This window comes from Mustela lutreola, chromosome 4 (genome assembly GCF_030435805.1).
Source record: "Mustela lutreola isolate mMusLut2 chromosome 4, mMusLut2.pri, whole genome shotgun sequence".
Classification (NCBI taxonomy): domain Eukaryota; kingdom Metazoa; phylum Chordata; class Mammalia; order Carnivora; family Mustelidae; genus Mustela; species Mustela lutreola.
In genome coordinates this window covers 109,877,822-109,896,189 of record NC_081293.1, presented here as the reverse complement: position 1 = coordinate 109,896,189, position 18,368 = coordinate 109,877,822, and the positions used below count along the sequence as shown (strand labels likewise).

Below are 18,368 nucleotides of genomic sequence, written 5' to 3'. Positions count from 1 at the left end.
ATCTCCACTAAGTGGGCAGAAGCAGCTGCAAGCAGGCCAGTCAAGCCACTGGGAGGGGGGCGCTGGATCTGGTTTTGAAATTCAAAGCAATACAGTTTGTATTTGTGGATGAGTCTGATGTGTGTTAAGAGAGGAAAGAAGTTGTGAGTGGCTGTTACGTTTTCCGTCTAAGCGAAAGGAAATGGAGTTGCCATGCCCTGAGTTGGGGAAGGTTGTCATGGAAACACTTTTTTTCCTTCTTTTGGACAAACTGTTCTGAAATGCCTTTTGAGGCAGAGAGGTACAGCCTAAGCAGCTGGGTGGCAGGGGTGGGAGTGCAGGGAGATGGCCTGGGGTATAGAGATGGCAGAATCATTGACCTCAATGTGGGAACAGCTCATCTCTGGAGAGCAGAGAGATGGAGGGCTGAGGACACAGGCTGGAGGCACCACAACAGGATAATGCCACTGACACAGGGAAGGAAGGAGGGAAAACCCAGACTTTTGTAGGTAAGCTGGCAGCTGAACAAAGACGTGAATCAGGGTGAATGAGGACAGGATACCAAGGTCAGGTCTGATGCCACCTGAGAGCAGAGTGCAAGTTTAGCCGGGTTGGAGTTTTACTGACGCCTGGAAAAGGCAGATTTTAGGGAGTGATGGAGAAGGCCTGAAGAGAATATATTCAAAAGGGATTAGAAAGAAGTAAGTTAAAGGTAGAATGGATCCGCTCGATTTCAGTTAGTTTGGGAGCGGGAAGTCTTCGGAGAAATCCACATGCAGTGGGAGGGGTGAGGACAGTTAGGACCATTGAGGTTCGCCAACTGTCAGAGGGTGACAAGAAACAGGCACGTGATAGCTTCCGTCACCCCGTTTCTCAGTATCTTACCAGTTTTAGGCATCTCAGCACTCAGCCAATAGTTACTCCAATTAATTTATTATCAAATCACTAGATTTTGCTGACTGGGTGATCAGTGTTTCAAATCACCCCACCAACATTCACAGCAATAGTCCAACTCAAACACTACACAGAGGACACACACTCCGAAGGTAATACAATATTCCTCATTTTTTTCTCAAGCAGAACACTGATATACACTTCTTTTGTAAGTTAACACATTCCCAATGAGATGTAGAGTATTAGCATAGAGAATGTTTTTACGGACTCAGGCAGCTACATGTCTCCTAAAACACTGACATGCATTTCCAGGGGTCAAGACAGTTCCTCTTGCCACTACTTACTGTCCCCCGAGCAGAGCAGAGGCCCCAGTGCATAAGCTGCTTCTGAATGTGGTCGCCCTGTGTCTCTCATCACAACCTGAGTGATTGGCAGGTGCTCCTTATGGGAAAGGACTACTGTGTCGCTGGTCCTACAAAACAAATACGACCACGTTAGCGTTATTCTGAACCACATCCAAAGAAGGAGCAAATAGTCTCTTACTGCAGCGCAAGACATGATAAGCTAAATTTGCAAATACATAACAATAAGGAAATCAAGGGTTCCTCTGAACTCTGACATAGTAACGTACTTAATAAAGTCTGAGGATTGGAGCTCCTTGTCTGTCTGTGTGACCATAGAGATAACAGCGGGCAAGGCTGAAATCATCACCGTCGGTGCGAGTATGAGGTTATGTTTCCCTGCAATGAAGCAGCTCGTGGCCCTTCCCCATCTGGCCGCCTTGTGAGGTTAAATGCAAAACTTACACGCACAACATCTGCCTGACTTCATTATAAAAACAAAACCAAACCACCCAACTGAAAAGATTTAGGTTTTCAGTTCCCAGATTTTTCTTTTTTAACTCAATTTTCTAAAATTCCTATCGTGGTTACTAAGCATTTCCTTACATATTGATGCCATCCATTAAAAAAGAAAGAAAGAAGAAGGAGGTTGATTAAACCAAACTGAAGGTATGATACAATGTGCTCTTAAAATTAATGCGTGGGGTAATGCAGAGGAAGAGCTCGTTGTGACTGTCACTATCCGTTCATTCAGCCAACATTTGGTGCACAGCGACTCCTTGCCAGGTCCTGCATGTTGGGGGCATGGGCATAAGACCCACCATCAGTGTCCCCAAGGAATCTAGTGGATATTATAAACAATGACAAAAATATAATTGTAATATAATAAAATCACATAAGTGAATATTTGGGACAGAATATCTATGGTTCCAATGTAACAAACACCGGACTAGAGCCAGAGGTCCTGGTAGGAAGCTAGCTGTGCCACCAACCACTGCTCTGGGCAAAGAAAGAAGATTCTTCTGCACCTTGTGAGCTGCTCACATTTTTACATCCTGCTTCAATTACATATGTGCTTTGGATTTAGAACAAATAGCAGTGTGTCTACTCTATCCTTCAGGTGCCCTGCATCTGTGTAGAACCTAGGAAGTTTTGGTTTCTAACAATTATAAAGCCCCTACTAGCTCTGATGTATACAAATGGAAGCATCTGAAACTGACTTTTTTTTTTTTTTTTAAGATTTTATTTATTTATTTGACAGAGAGAAATCACAAGTAGTCGGAGAGGCAGGCAGAGAGAGAGAGAGGGAAGCAGGCTCCCTGCTGAGCAGAGAGCCCGATGCGGGACTCGATCCCAGGACCCTGAGATCATGACCTGAGCCGAAGGCAGCGGCTTAACCCACTGAGCCACCCAAGCGTCCCTGAAACTGACATTTTTGCAAGTCAAAACAACCAGCAATTTCAAATGGTTCAGTCTAATAGCTTTGCTTCAAAAAGACCCTGCATCACTTAATAGTTAATCATTCCAATTCTGTTGAGGTATCAAAAATATTCTTTAGAGTTGGGAAGTTTAAAATTATTAGCATTTTTATTTTGCTTTAATAATGTAACAAAGTGACTGCCAGTGCGTATTAGCAAGATATCAAAACTTTGAATTAAATATCCTGAAGTTCAGAAACAATTTTTTTGGAATCAGATGGTTTCCAAAAATCAGACAGAACAAAATCCCAGAGCTTTATCAGGGTGAGGCCCTGCGATTTCTGTGCTTGGAAGCACACAGTCAGATCATCCCAAACATGGAACACCTGGTTTGTTGGGACCGGGACAGGTGGTCAGTCACAAGCCAGAAGGTGGCGTGGATCATGGGGGAAGTCAGTCTGAAAAAATGCTTGTTATAAATGTGGGGCTAACACATCAAAATTAATTCCTGGTGTTAAGTATCAGGAAATGTTACAAATAAGCATTTTCATTCCTGTCATTGCTATTTTGGTAGAACATCTAGAGGGAAAATGTAAGTTCATTAGTTATTCATTGAGTAACCTTGAATTTTAAAGAACCATTTAAAAGCTACATTTATAATGTAGTGAAAAGCTACACTTTAATTGTTTTTAGCAATGACAAAGCACAGAGAGCTCTGCAAAAAAAACCTAAAGAAAATCATAATGGGTAATTGTGTGTGTTAAGGCAAATATCATAATACGTTCTTTTTTGATTCTGTTGTTTGCAAAGTAACTTCCTGAGCCTGAGGAAATATTAAACAGCTCAGAACTGAGAATTCTTTCTCAGCACAGGTCATTCCCAAATGCCCATACTTCATGAAGGACAAGATTCATTGCCAGGGTCACCAGACTCATTGGAAATCACCGAATTTAGTTACATCTCAGGTTTTTTCTTGCCTCTCCATCTTTCTCTCTTCTCCCCGAAGGCTGGGAGTGTTGCTCTCTCGGCATGACGACTCTCACCGTAGGTTCTGAGCACTCAATGACGAGCACTCAATGACGGGACTTCCAAGGCCACTTCCTCTTGGTCTTCAGTTCCTGGCGCTCTAGAGACGCTTCTAGCGCTGGCTGTTTTGCAGAACACCTTTTCACAGGTGCAACACAGCCCACCGCGACTCCTGAGTTCTGGGAAAGGCTGCAGGGAACAAACACTGGGTTGGCTATCACGTTTCCTAATTCTTCCAGAGAAAGGGAGCCTGGGGACCATGGAACCATTGCTGCCCAGAGTTCCCTGTTTTGAAAGCTCCTGGGCTCGCTCTCGGGCTGTGCTGTTTCCTTCGCTGATCCTGTCAGCAAACGCCCTCCATTCGGAGCCTGTGGTCCCCTGATGCTCCAAGTCCTAGGGGACCAGTCTCCCGTCCTTGCTTCCACCTTTAGGATCGCCATGGACCACTGCTTTCCCACGTGCATCTTCCCAGTGCGTCACCATCCCAAGCACTCAGCAAATGACTGGCGTTGGAATGAAATGGAATCAAGAAAATACTGATTTTTTCCTACTCATGGCAGTCATGTGATATCTCCATTTCAATACATCTTCTTATCATCTCATAATAAAACGTAAAAGTTCTGCATATTTTTATCTTTATTCCAGGATCTACCGTCTTCATGCTGATTTTGCAAGTGGTTTTCATGATATTTTCTAATGGAAATAAGCTCTTTGTAGGAATTCAGTTATTCTAAGATTCAGCGGATAGCCCTACTAAATTCTCATTAATGTCAATAATATTTCTGTCTATCCTTGGGATTTTCTGGTAGGCAACCATATTTTCTATGAATAATGTCATCTTCATTTCCTTGTTTCTAATCATTTGTGGCTTTGAAATGCCTCCTATACTTTCGTCCCTCGGCTATTCACTTCTAACCTAAATGTCCTGTAATCAGAGAAACTGTCCATAGCAAAACAACTACTATAAACTTTTTGGGGTTTTGCTTTATGAAACATTAGGAAAATCAGTTTGTAAAAATGTGCCATGTGTGCTTGAGAAAATTATATATTCTGTAATTTTCAGGGCCTACCAAATCAAGCCGTTGATTTCATATAAAAATATTCTGTATCCTTAATAATTGTCATCCGCATGATTTACCAGTTGCTAACAGATATATGTCTAAACCTCTCCTTACGATGGTTGCTTTTTATTTTCCTTCTTTCAATTCAGACAATTATTTTCTATTTACATTTTGAGTCATTTTTGTTAGAAACATACAAGTTTGGGATTATTAGGGGTTTTTTGGTAAAATTAAAAAGCATCATGATATGGTGATACTAATCGTTCTATATTACGACTTCAAAATTTTGGGGTGCCTGGGTGGCTCAGATGGTTGAACATCTGACTTTGGCTCAGGTCATGAATGATCTCAGGGTCCTCTGATGAACCCCAAGTCGCTGGGCTCCCCACTCAGCAGGGAGTCTGCCTCTCCCTCTGCCCTTCCCCCCCACTTATGGGCATAGGCACCCTTTCCCCCTGTCAAATAAATAAAATATTTTAAAAAAAGAAAAAGACTTTTAAACTTTAATTACTTCTGTGCACATTTGCTTGCTAAGTTGTTTTAGGATTTTGCTTTTAACATTTTTAGGTGTACAAACAAGATATACTTATTTTTAATTCAAAATGACCTAGCTGCATTTAAATGGCTATTTTTGTCACATTTATTATGCCTCATTACTCATAATATTCTTATGTTATTTTGTTGTTCATTGTTTTCCTCTTCCTTTTTAACTTTTCTCCTACCTTCTTTTGAATTAACTTTTCTTAAAATCCTGTTTTTCCTTCCTTCCCTCTTTGGATTTGAATATTACACTGTTTCTATTCTTCAGTGCTTAAACTTGAAATCTTAATGCGTGCACTATGAGCTGTTTAATGCTGACAAACTTCTACAAAACAAGTTTCTAAGTTCAATCATATTCTTATTTCTAACCCTGGCTGTAGTCCTCTGTGATCACAATCATTTTGTTTCCTGGTCAGGATCGCTCCCTCCTGTTTCTGTATGGTACACGCCTGACACATGACTGGTGTCTCATATTTGCCTCTTGTGTTTCTGTTAACCTCTGAGTTTACACATCTCTTTCCTCGATGTTTCTTCTAGCGTCTGGGACTCTCCTTACCAGATCACCCACGTTCATTTTGAAAACATTCTTGAAACTTTGTCTTCTGGAGTCGGCTGGTGGTGTATTTCTTCTGTGTCTGTCTGTCCATCTGGGTGTCCCTGTATCTTGGCTGGGGACACACTTGGAACCGGACAGTTATGGTACTTACTATTACACAGTGAGGGGAGTGCTGGCACTTGCAGGCTTTGCTGGATCCACAGAGGGGGTCTTGCCTGGCTCCAACAGTCCTTGCTTTGACACCTTCTGGTCACCTCTGCTCCCTTTCACATTCTCTTTAATCTTCCTTGATTTCAGCATGTTGCTTCTACAGATGAATTTACTCTTATTTATCCTGCCTGGTATCCTAGTATTTTCTCAAGTCTGGCCACTTCTTAGCTATGTTGGCCCTTAATTATCGCCAGTCTCCTCTGTTGAAACTTGACTCCGACCCCAGTTCTCCCCTCCCTGTCCCCCCTTTTTTTCCTCCCATGCCCGTCTCCCTGGCCTAGAGCCCCTGCCACTTATCCACACTCATTTTCTGTTTCACCAGTGTTCTGATCCCGTGTGTCTAGTATCTGACCTGACAAGTCTTAAATTTCAATGAGAATATTTTCATTTCTAAATGTTCACTCGGTTCTTTTGTAAGTTGCCATCATCTTTGTTGATAGTATCTGGTTGCTTTCTCAATCAATCCCAGGCCTTATTTTTCCAACAGCTCACACATTTATTTTATCTGATGTTCTTAAGGTATCCGTGATCTGGGATTTTGGGGCATCTGTTTACTCCGTGGTTTCTTCTGCCTCCCACTTCTGTCCCCTGGGGCTGTTTAGCCCTGATTGTGAGCTCCTGTTTGGTGGGATTTTTATCTGTGGGAATTCTCGCGGAGGGCGGGCCTCTAGCAAGAATGTCACATACTTCCATGATGAGCCATGGTTCTGCTGACCTGTGGCCACACTAACTTAATCCAAGGACCGTGTAAATTTGAACTCCGGATCTGTGTGAGGGCAGGTCTTTGGAGGTGTGTTTTCAGGGAGTTATTTCTTGCTACCTGGGGGGTTAGCTGGAAGATCGGTCCCTTTCCACCTTCTCTCTGGGTTTGGAAGCCTTCTGAGACCTCCAGTGACAGGGAGAGGTTTGTGTCCCATAATCCCCTTTTATGCACCCTAGACCCTGTTTTATTTCCCCTATGAGGCCATTTAAAAATGCAGCTGGCAGTGAGGGAGGTGAGCAAGCATGCCGGGGTTGGTTACGGTGCCGTCATCATATCTATCAGGTTAAACTTAACGGTAGGAACTCTGATAATGGTACTTTCAGTGAATGGGAAAGATTAGTCTGGTATTCCTATCTTGTCTTATTAGGAAAAAAATAAAATGGACATGATTAGTTACTCACAGGTAAGCAGAATTAGCTACCTTAACGCCTCAGTCCTCAGATTAATTACCCTATACACATCAAAGCTTACACCTCGAACTGGCTGGGGAATACTTTAATCTATTCTCTTTATACAACTGTCTTGTCCAATGTCTGCCTAACTTACACAGTTTAAGCAACACAGAATTACAGTTTGCACAGGGAAATCATATGGAAATCACCATTCATTCCGGGCGGCATCACAGTTGCAGTGATATTGAGAATCAAGGCAGTTCCCCTGTAATCCACAAGCACATTTTTGAGCACCAGGCAGAGAACCTCCCCAGTAAGTGTGTGTCTCATTGGTTCTTCCAACCCACCAGCTCACTGGGGTTCCATCTGAAAGACAAGTATGAGAAAGGTGACGCCTAATTTGCCCCCCACTGTCTGCCTCCCCAGCATAATCCTTTACTCCCCTCTGTCTAAAACACAGATGAGCAGAGGTCAACAGAGTCCTTTCTAAGAGGACTTCCAAAGGTTTAAGACATATTTCCACATCTAGACGTACATTCTCACCATATGTTTTACTTTTATTAGAAAACGAGCAAGATGTCCCTAACTCATTCAGGCATGATATCTACACATTTCTCTTGAGGACTCCAATGACATCATTTATTTGGACACAACACTGAAAGAACTGTCATTTAAAAAAAAGGAACGAACAAAAACCAGAGTAATTTGTACACTGCATCCAAAAGCTGTTTGAGAGCCATTGGAAGATGTAGTATTATGAGACAAAATACGGATTTCTTATCTATTGGACGAAAACACTGGTACTCTCCTGTCATGTCTTCCAAGTCTGCTGGAAGACTTTGTACTGACACGTTGGCTTTGTATCTGGAAACCACAGACATGGCCTGACAAGCCTCCCTCGTGCCCGAGGTGGGTCCTGGGCTCTGGACAACTGAGGCCAGTCTAGCTCAATGCTCAAATGCTCCAACAGGGCCAAAAGCCACCTCAGCTCTGCTAGACTGTGTCCTCTGCTGAGGCCCCAGGACAGACGTGCAGGGTCAGGGTGACAGGGAAGGAGGGTCCTTAGGAGGGTGGAGGGGAACAGTGCCTCATAAACAGAGAGAGACAGAGCAGGAGAAATGGAAGGGACCTCCATCAGCCGCCCGTGAAGATGCCTGTCCGTTTCAGCATGCTCCCTCCCTCAGACCCTCAGGTTGTCCCACCCGGCCCCCACCGGGAGTCTGGAACATGTCCCACCTTCTCCCTAACTTCTGGCCACCACCACTCCTTATGGCTCCCTGTTCAATGAGCCTTCACCTGCTGCCTACAGCCTCCCAGTGGGCGCACACGGGCCGCACTCACTACCACCCACTGCAGGCCCGCTGGGTGAATGTGCGCCAAGAAATCAATGTCAGCAATGTTTGTTTTTTCCCCTCAGTGTGTTGAAAACTTATCTGTAGGGGGTGGAAGATCTTTTCCACTCAACAGATATTTTTTGAAAACACCATTTTAAACACAGGATTATTCAACATTCTTTTCATAGATGGAGGAGCAAAGAAATCATTGCCCACAGATGCACAATTGTTTGTTTACATCTGAATCTCTCATTTCCTCTATCAAGTAAGAGCCAGCAAGTGTTGTACAAGGTACAGAATGCATTTGGCTCAAGGTTTCTTGGAGCAATCCAGAGAGTTTGCAGAAGGATCATTAAGAACAAGGTGAAGAGGAAGAAGAGGCTGAAGGGAAGGGAACAGGGCTCCCCACACCTCCGGCACCCGAGCCCCTGGCTGGCTGTTCTCTGCTCCGGCCACAAGGGCAATCCTCAGGGACCTTAACGCTTAGGGCATGGAGACTGAACAGTGTCCTGGGATCAGCACTTGCCGACCTCAAGCTCCTCCTAGGCCCCCAGAACCACAGCCCCCGAAACCGTCTGCAGCACAGAGACCTGCCAACCACTGCAGGCAAAGGCCGCGGGGCCCTCACACGAGCTGAGGCCCATGGCTCCCCAGCAACCACCCAGAACACCACAGGAGCCAGGGCTCTACCTTCTCCCCTCTCACAATAAACCCCGGGGACCTGTTAACAACCGAGGATTTGAACACGGGAATTCTTGGGGGAAAAACTCGATTCTGACACTCCCGTTCCCAGTCGGCTCCATGACACTCTTAAGCTCCCAGTCGCTGCCTAGGGTGGTTTCCCACTACATAACCTTCCACTGAGGGCTCCTGGGGAAGGCTCCTTGTGTCCATTCGTGCCCATGGATGACACACCATGAAGCAGTGCAGCCCTTTAAGTGTCAGGTGGCAGTGTTTAGGCCTCGCCCACACTGTAATAAAAGGCTGCTGGGATCACGGGCTGGACTGCGTCCATCTAAACGAGGTTTGTGCGAGTTCTGCAGCAACAGCCCACGCAAGTGCTGCCTCCAGCCTCTGTAGTTATGACGTCCCTCATTCCATCTCCACCCCAACCCCAGTTAAAGCCTTGGTTTGGTCGCGGCTGTGGCTGCATTATTTACTGCTGTGGGAGGGAGCACAGCCGAGCAATCCCTTGTGAATCAGATAGGGAGAGGCCTGCCCTCCGTGCGGGGATTCTCTACTGACCCGGGCCGCGTGTCCAGGCTGTGGCACAGACCACATGCCAGCGTGCACAAGTTTGCTCCCAGATTCAAGGGGGTTTTGCTTTCCGACCCTGCTAGCGGCTGGCGTCTACACCGCTCTGCCTTCGCCTCTTTCCTGGTCCAGCAGCCCAAGCCGCCCTGAGTTCTTCCCCCAGAGGCTGCTTTCTCCATCCTGGGAGCAAGGCAGTTTAGCTCGCTCATCTGTTTGGCAAGAACCCAGTCACAACGAGCACTAAGCCCCCAGCACAAACCACGCATCCACACGCTACAGCGAGGCCAACGAACGGCATTTGCTTCACACGTTTCATCGACATTGTGCAGTTCAGTCCCAGCAAGGTCAGTGTCTGAGCACAAAAGTCTTGGGGAGATGAACCCTGGGGCTGCTGAGCTCGGACCCTGAGCTCAGAGGACCCTGACGACCATTCTGACAAAATGAGGTATTTCAGAGGAAGAAAATACGAAACCAAAAATAGAATTTTCAAGAACAGAAGTGCTATGAAGAATGAGCCACTAACCGGTGTGCCGTGTGAGAGGAGCTGCATGACACCGACAAGGCTCCCTATTAATAATGACCAAGAGACTAATCCCACTCAGCCCATAACGAAGAATCTCTGGATAACTGAGCCCACGTGCTGTCTCCTATCTATCTAAGACCAAACATTTCAGAGGCGTGGCCGCCCTTCGTGGTGGCTGAGCACCTGGCGTCCCACGGCCTCGTGAGGGGCTTTCACTGATCCGCCACCCACTTGAGTCGAGAAGAGACTTCCCACCTCGTTCTCCACTTTGAGCGAGGAGCCACACATTCGGACCTCGCTCTTTGCTCCGAGGAAAAGCATCTCTGTAATGCCCCGATCGTGACATGGGCACCTGGGTCAGGCCCCTGCCACTGGTGGGCACGGCAGCCCGCGATGGCGAGGGACTCCCACTACTCACCATGGCCAGCTGAAAGCCTCGACTTCTTGCAGCGCAGGACCAGCTCCTGTCGGCAGTCGTCCGCACCGTTTATGATGGCTTGGAGCTGGTCGGGGCTGGCTGTGTACTTGAAAAACACGGGCTGGGGGCTTTCTCCATTTGAGGTTTTGACCTTGGCCAGCTGGGAGCCATTGTGCTGTACCGAGGTCCAGGTGGTGTCCTCTGGGCAGAAACAGGGTTGGGAGGGAGACAGGGACTGTGACTAGGTTAGAGCAGTTAAACATAATGTGAAAGTCAGAAGTCTCCTTTATCTGAATTAGGGTTGTTGTTTTTTTTTTTAATTTATTTTTTATTTATTTTCAGCATAATAGTATTCATTATTTTTGCACCGCACCCAGTGTTCCATGCAATCTGTACCCTCTATAATACCCACCACCTGGTACACCAGCCTCCCACCCCCCGCCACTTCAATCCCCTCAGATTGTTTTTTAGAATCCATGGTCTCTCATGTTTCACCTCCCCTTCCAGTTTACACCAACTCCCTTCTCCTCTCTAACTCCCCATGTCTTCCATGCTATTTGTTATGCTCCACAAATAAGTGAAACCATATGATAATTGACTCTCTCTGCTTGACTTATTTCACTCAACATAATCTCTTCCAGTCCCATCCATGTTGCTACAAAATTTGGGTATTCATCCTTTCTGATGGAGGCATAATACTCCATTGTGTATATGGACCACATCTTCCTTATCCATTCATCTTTTGAAGGGCATCTTGGTTCTTCCCACAGTTTGGCAACCGTGGCCATTGCTGCTATAAACACTGGGGTACAGATGGCCCGTCTTTTCACTACATCTGTATCTTTGGGGTAAATACCCAGGAGTGCAATTGCAGTGTCATAGGGAAGTTCTATTTTTAATTTCTTGAGGAATCTCCACACTGTTCTCCAAAGAGGCTGCACCAACTTGCATTCCCACCAACAGTGTAAGAGGGTTCCCCTTTCTCCACATCCCCTCCAACACATGTTGTTTCCTGTCTTACTTATTTTGGCCATTCTAACTGGTGTTAGGTGATATCTCAATGTGGTTTTAATTTGAATCTCCCTGATGGCTAGTGATGATGAACATTTTTTCATGTGTCTTAGGGTTTTAATATTTGTAGCTATCAGGTCTCTTTAGTGTTGGAGTCAGCATAAGAGACACTGTTAAACTATTAGGAATGGGGACTCTATTGGAATTCGTCTTACCCTGAATGCAGCCAACATTGTCAAGCAGCCAATTCTTAAAATTCTGTATTATAATATTCAAAGTTATAAATAAAACATTTTGTCCCTTAATTTATATCTTTCCATTACTGTAAGAAGAAAGCTAAATTGTTACTGTGTGTGTTTATATATCCCCTTATATTAATATACATATTACTCTTCACTGGACTGAGCATTTTTTCCTGTGGTAATCAAAGAAATGCATAAGAGACTCATGAGGGGAATAAGCAGCTCACATGATCATGCAAAACGATAGGAAGTCAGTATTTTTGACAAAAATTGATCGTGTGTCAGCATCTCGTTCAGTGCTCAGCCCTAAATGAGGCGCCCGTTGGAGTCGCTAACACAATCATTCCTGTCAGGAACATGACACACTAATGTCTGCTGGCAAATTCTGACCTGTTTCTGTTCCATTGACTACCAATATTTTTAAAAGAGATTTTAAAACAATGGATGAGCACTCCATGGTGTTTAAAACAGAAGAGAAAGAGCCCCCTTTCTTCTACCTTCCCCCAAAACCTAGCTCCTCCCACAGTGTGAAAGGGCCATAGTTCAGGGGCCAAAAGGCTGGCTTCATGTGGTCCTAACCCAACTTCATTTATAACATCAAATCACATATAACTTCCTCTGGAACACGCATCTGGTACAGACACGATCGGTCGACATATTTCCAAATTATACTGGCTGGAAACAGTCACATGAGGTTTGTTCTTATTACTTTTAATGGCTAAGACCTAAAGAAGGTTAAAAAATCAAATCGATGTTACCAGGAACCCTCAGAGCCCTCCCCACCCAGCCCTCCCTGTCCCGCCCCAGGAAAAACCTAACAGCCCCACTGGAGCTCATGGACCCATTTAATACAGTCAGAGACCCAGAGCAGAGAACGCCCAGGGGTCATAGCTCGAAGCCTATGAAAAACACCATCAAATATACAAAATCCAGCAGGGACAGGAGCAGACTGTGAGTCAGCATGACTAACGCAGTCAGTCAGTCAGTCAGGAAGAAAAGGCTTCATAGATCATCCCCTCTCTCCACTCGTTTAAGGGGCTCTGAGTGTTCCCATAGCAACTTGAATCCCACAAGTTTTTCTCCCCCTTTTAATCATGTTTTCACCAGACATTTTACACTCCAACATTTTCCTGGGAAATTTCTTAAACAGACCTGGTGTTATTTTTTCCAGTCACCTACTCACATTCCCGATCAGGGTTTCTTCCACCAGAAAAAAGGGGGTAAGAGCACCGATGGAGAAGCCAGGGGTTGGGCTCGGGGATTCATGGGTTCTAATGCTGGAGGGTCATTTATGTCCATGGTTTATGGCACAAAGAGAAACGCTGTGCCTGAGGGGCTCCCACAGGCCCGTGGCCCTGTGAGGGACTCACGGTCATGCATGTTACAGTGTAATCAGAGAACTCTTGCTTGAGTGGAGAGAAGGGAAATCTCAAAGAATCTCCAAGCTGCCTTTGAATAAAAGAAAAATTTCAATCTTGTCCTTTCTAGAAGTATCACTTGCAAGGCCCCAGCAAGTGCTTGTTATGTTTCCTCGATGTGGCACAACGTGGGATTTTCATAGGTTTCCGACTGTAGCTGGGAAGGCACCCTGGAGAGGCAACATAACAGAAGCTCTTGAGGACGAGGAGACAGACCAAGGGACCGGCATGATGGAAAGACACTTCACTGTTATGCACTGTAGCACAGAGCACAAATGAGATAGGGGGAAATTAACTGTAATGGGGAAAACTTAAAACAGGACCTTCAAACTGTTAAATGAGGCCCCATCATATCACGTTCTCCAGCTCAGCAGAGCCTCTTGTCTGCACACGAGCAGGGAGGCTAACCAGGGCTCCTGGCCCATTCGCTTGGGCAAACCAACCTACATTAATGTGACACTTTGGTGTGATACGCAGGATACAAAAAAATAACACTGACTCACCATATCATATGGCACCCCTAGTTTCTCTTTTTATTTTGCCAAATTATATCCACTTGGCAACCTGCAACACTTTGTACACTGTGGATTATATCTCTGAACTATATAAGGCATCTTTTAAGGGAAAGCAGGTGGTCGAATGGGGAAAAGGAAATGAATGTGTATTTTCCACGGTCAGGGAAATGTGAACCCAAGGTGTGTCTGCTATGCTCGTTTTCATCTCCCCAAGGGAAAAGAAGAAAAAAGGCTTGATTGTAAAAACCCCAATGCCTGTGTAGGTGGTTGGTCTGTCCCTCACGAGATGGACATTGATCTCCAGGTAAGGGAAGTCAAGAATCCCCTTTCTGACAGATGCCTGAAATGAAGTCCAATCTGGGTCCAACACCACCTCTTCGGAAACAAAGTCAGATGCCTGCATCTCTTCTGATGGGAAGTGGGTGCTCGAGTTCAAAGACGAGGAGGAAGGCAACATGTGAGGTGGTGGGACGTGCAGAAGAAGAATCAGTGGAGGACGGGCACTCACAGTGACACAGGATGGCAGAGGGATGGGAAGACTAGCAGGTGTCCCTGGAGTCACCAAGATGACGTGAACACTGTGTTCTGGGTGGGACAGCCCCAACCCTTCTCAGGACTCCGCAGCGTCACAATCCAGAGGGAAACACCACAGCAGGTGGCTCCCATCTGTCTCACAGCCCAATCCTCCTGCTGCAAAGAAAATGGAAGGGAAGCCTGGGAACACCCACTCACCCAACTTTAGGAAACTGTGCCACGTCACCAGGTAGTGCGGCCACTAGGCTTTCTGAGGTGCTCAAGTTCTCAAAGAGCGCTGAGGCCCATGACCTTTCCAGAGTGCCTCATGCACCTGGGTCTTATCCCGGATTTCAAAGGAAAACACTCCCAGGAAAATAGAACCAGATCATGGGCTCTGATGGGCACCTATGTGCACACAAGGCTGGGAAGGCCCAGCAGCTGCTGTGAATGTCCAGTGGGGGCCAGAGGGAGACAATCAGTGGCTCTGATCTGCCCCTGCCCTAGACCTAGGAGGCACCGACCCTGCCATGTTGTCCATGTGCCAGAGCCCAGGATTGGATGCTTGTGTTTCATCAAGGAGAGGGATGGCTCCTTGCAGCAGGCAGTCCCTGGGTCCTGGGAGAGGCCCAGATTCCATGCTGTCTCAGCCCCACCCCTTTGGGTCCCTCCAGATCAATATTTGCATTAGGGCCCTTACAAGGGCTGCCGTTCTTGTCACAGTTCGGAGGCCTTGAGCTTTGCATGATTTACTTTAATATTTCTCCACATAAGACAATGCTCTGAAACACAACTAGACATCCCCAAGAAGTGTAGCTACTTCACAGCCTTCTCCTGGGGCTTCAGAGAGTCATTCTGTCACTTAATAGGTCATACTAAGTGTAGCTTAGTCTAGCTTTATGTGTCCACTCAGTCATTAGTGTGGACACCTGCTGTTAAATGTGGATCAGGCTGTCCGTGGAAGCTGTGAAGGTAGCACTGACTCCTCCTGTCTAGCCTGGAAGTCCTCTATTGCACTTTCTTCCCGTGGGAGGCTCTTGCATCCACCCTGAAAATCTGCTGGTCAGTGAAGCCGCCTTTGGAATGATCTCGATCTTCGGATCTTCTGGATCTCCTGGTCACTTGCTACAGCTCCCATGGCAGAACGTGCTGCTTCACCTTGCGCTTTCGTGCCATGGACACGGCCTCCTTCCTTAAACCTCAAGCCCGGATCTCTCCTGTTGTCAGGCTTCACCTGCAGCTTCCTCCCCTCTCTCTGCCTGCACAGAACCAAAGAGAGTGAAAGCCTTCCACTTTAGAGAATGGCATGGCTGGCTGGAACTCTTATCCACTAAATGTTCTCTGTATCAGCAATAAAGCTGCTTCACTTTCCTATCATTCATGTGTTTACTGAGGTAGCACTTTTAATTTCCTTCAGGAGCTTTTCCTTTGATTCACAAGTTGGCTAACCGGCATCAGAGGCCTCAGCTTTCAACATGCCTTCCTCACCAAGCTTTAGTCATGTCTAGCCTTTGGTTGACAGTGGGAGGCAGGCAGCTTCTCCTTCCAGCTGAACACATAGAGACTGCTGTAGGGCTATTAATTGGCTAAAATTCAGTACTGCTGTGTCTTGGGAATAGGGATTCCAAGGACAGAGAGGGACCTACGTGAGGAAATGGCCAGTCGGTAGAGCCATTTACCAATGAAGTTCACAGTCTTAGACGCACATAGTTCACGGCGCCTGAAAACAACCCCAATAGTAAAGATCATTGATCACAGACCGTCATAACAAATATGATGGCAACAAAACAGTTAGAAATACTGTGAGCATTACCAAAATGTGCCACAGAGACGCCGAGTGAGCAGGTGCTGTTGGAAAATGGGACTGGTAGACTTGTTTCACCCAAGGCTGCCACAAACCTACAATTTGTTCAAAAAAAAAAAAAAAAAAAAGCAAATCCCTTTGATCTGAATCCAAGTTCAATAAAGCAAAATGCAATAAAATGAGGAAATGAGGTATGCCTATATTTAAAATAGCAAATGCAAACTTATAATAGTCATAATATATTCAGTGAGCTGAATTACAACGAGAGATGTTTCTCCCTCTTCTTACTCAAATTCGGTGTGGCCCCTGGAAGCCCGCAGCACAGCTCTCAGGGGTGAGCATGAGTGACCAAACGCCTCAGTTGAACATCTGACTGAAAAGGGAGGTGTTTGACTGGGCTGAGACAGAAGCTGTTATAGGAAGACAGAGGCAAAAGAAACAGAAATTCCAAACAAATCCACAAACATAAAAAGCACAGCAGGATGCCTTGACAGGTGCCCATTACGTAGAGAATTTCCTTTTGAAATTAATGGGAGAGTATGCAAAGCAGCTGACTGGCTGTCCTCCATTCTACCACAACGCCGGCTGGAGGCCACTCGCAATTTGTCACAGGAAGAAGGAGGCTGTTTAAGAAACATGGTGGCTCGGTCAGCACAAGCATGACAGAGTCCATGTTAAGTGCTGGATCACTAACACGCTGAGTCGATGAATCAGGATCTGAGCGGGGCAGCGGGCAGGTGTGCAGCTGACCATGCCCTCGGTGTGTTCCTCGAGCCCCTGCCGACTCTTATGAACCTGATGCAGAGTCATAGCTCTGCCTTCATGCCGTCTCCCTGAGACAAGTTCTCCCACGGTGCCGGGTCTGGGGACCAGTGTTTGGAACACGACTAGGAACACATCAGAGGACAACTGCGGGGGTGGGTTCCAGGGACACAGATGAACCCACTGTCCCTGCGGGTAGAGCCATCGAGCTCACGTTTCTCATCCCGCCATCACTGAAGTTAGATTTTGTCTCTTCTGCATAGGAAGGGGATCGATCTGTTAACAAACTGCATAAACAGTCCCTTCAAAATAGTTTCTTTTTGTTGTTGTTTTGGTTGCTTTTATACTAAAGATACTAAAATTTATACAGAATATATTCAGAGTACATTCTGGCACCAGAGTTTGGAAGGCTTTTACCAAGTATAGACTTGCAGCCATTGCTTTAGAATTTTGTTTATTGCATGTTTCTCCAAGTGTGAGTATTTGTTTATAATAATTAAAGAATACTTCATTGTCCATGGGCATGGTAGCTTCATGGAGAAGGTGACCTTGCAGCGGAAATACTTCCCTCCTGGTAGAAGAAGGCCACGATCTCAGTTCTTCCACTGTCACGAGGTCTGTTGGGGGACCTCATGGGACTGTAACTCTGGGTCCTTCCTGGATCACCTTGGATTGTTTTAAACTTTTGATTAAAAACTTCGCAGTGTAGCTTCTGGAAATATTTGTCATCTTTGAGTTGGCCTCTGCATTTCTCTGTCTTTAGCACGGCGCTTTCCTTATGGCTTTGAGTTTCATAAAAACCCTTGGCATTTAACATTATTTGGAAATCCTCTCCGCAGTATTTCTAACAAAGCAGGATGTGTGTGTGTATGTGTGTGTGTGTGTGTATATGCATGCACGTGTGCGTGTGTATGTGCATGCTTGCGTGTTCCATGCTCCAGCTCAACCCTAACTCATGGAACTTTATGACATTTATTCATCACATAGAATAAGAATATACTAACCTTAGGGGTTTTCTTTTATGAAAGGCAGCTAGAAACATTTCTAAAAACTTAATTACCCAAAAGGTCTTGTGATACAATGATCTGTACTTTGCTTGGTCATTTGCAAAGTAATATGAAGGTGTACATGGTTGTTAAGTGTTATCTGATAATAAAAACATATAGCAATATCAATCATTAAATCATTACCCTAATGTTCATGAATTCCTACACAGACACGCACATGCACGCTTTAAAGCTCTAAGACTTTCCAAGATTAAGTTAGAGAGTTTGGAAGATGTTTAATTTACAGAATTCATGCCTTCAATATTATCTTAATGCATGTGAGCGATTCTGCTGCCTTTGTGGATGCGGTGATCATTAAATTCCACCAATTTTACAAACGGAGCAACA

The 18,368-nt window shown here is 45.6% G+C and overlaps 1 protein-coding gene across 6 annotated transcripts in view; it reads right to left on the bottom strand.

The window, feature by feature from the left end:
• Positions 1–18,368, bottom strand: part of LOC131829215 (contactin-associated protein-like 3) — a 167,323-nt gene that overhangs the window by 32,203 nt on the left and 116,752 nt on the right. For all 6 annotated transcript variants that reach the window (XM_059170751.1, XM_059170746.1, XM_059170747.1 and 3 more), the window contains 3 exons: positions 10,710–10,910; positions 7,390–7,546; positions 1,218–1,345 (listed from right to left, as the gene is read on the bottom strand). In XM_059170751.1, the coding sequence (XP_059026734.1) occupies positions 1,218–1,345; positions 7,390–7,546; positions 10,710–10,910 (486 nt within the window). The remainder of the gene's footprint in view (positions 1–1,217; positions 1,346–7,389; positions 7,547–10,709; positions 10,911–18,368) is intronic.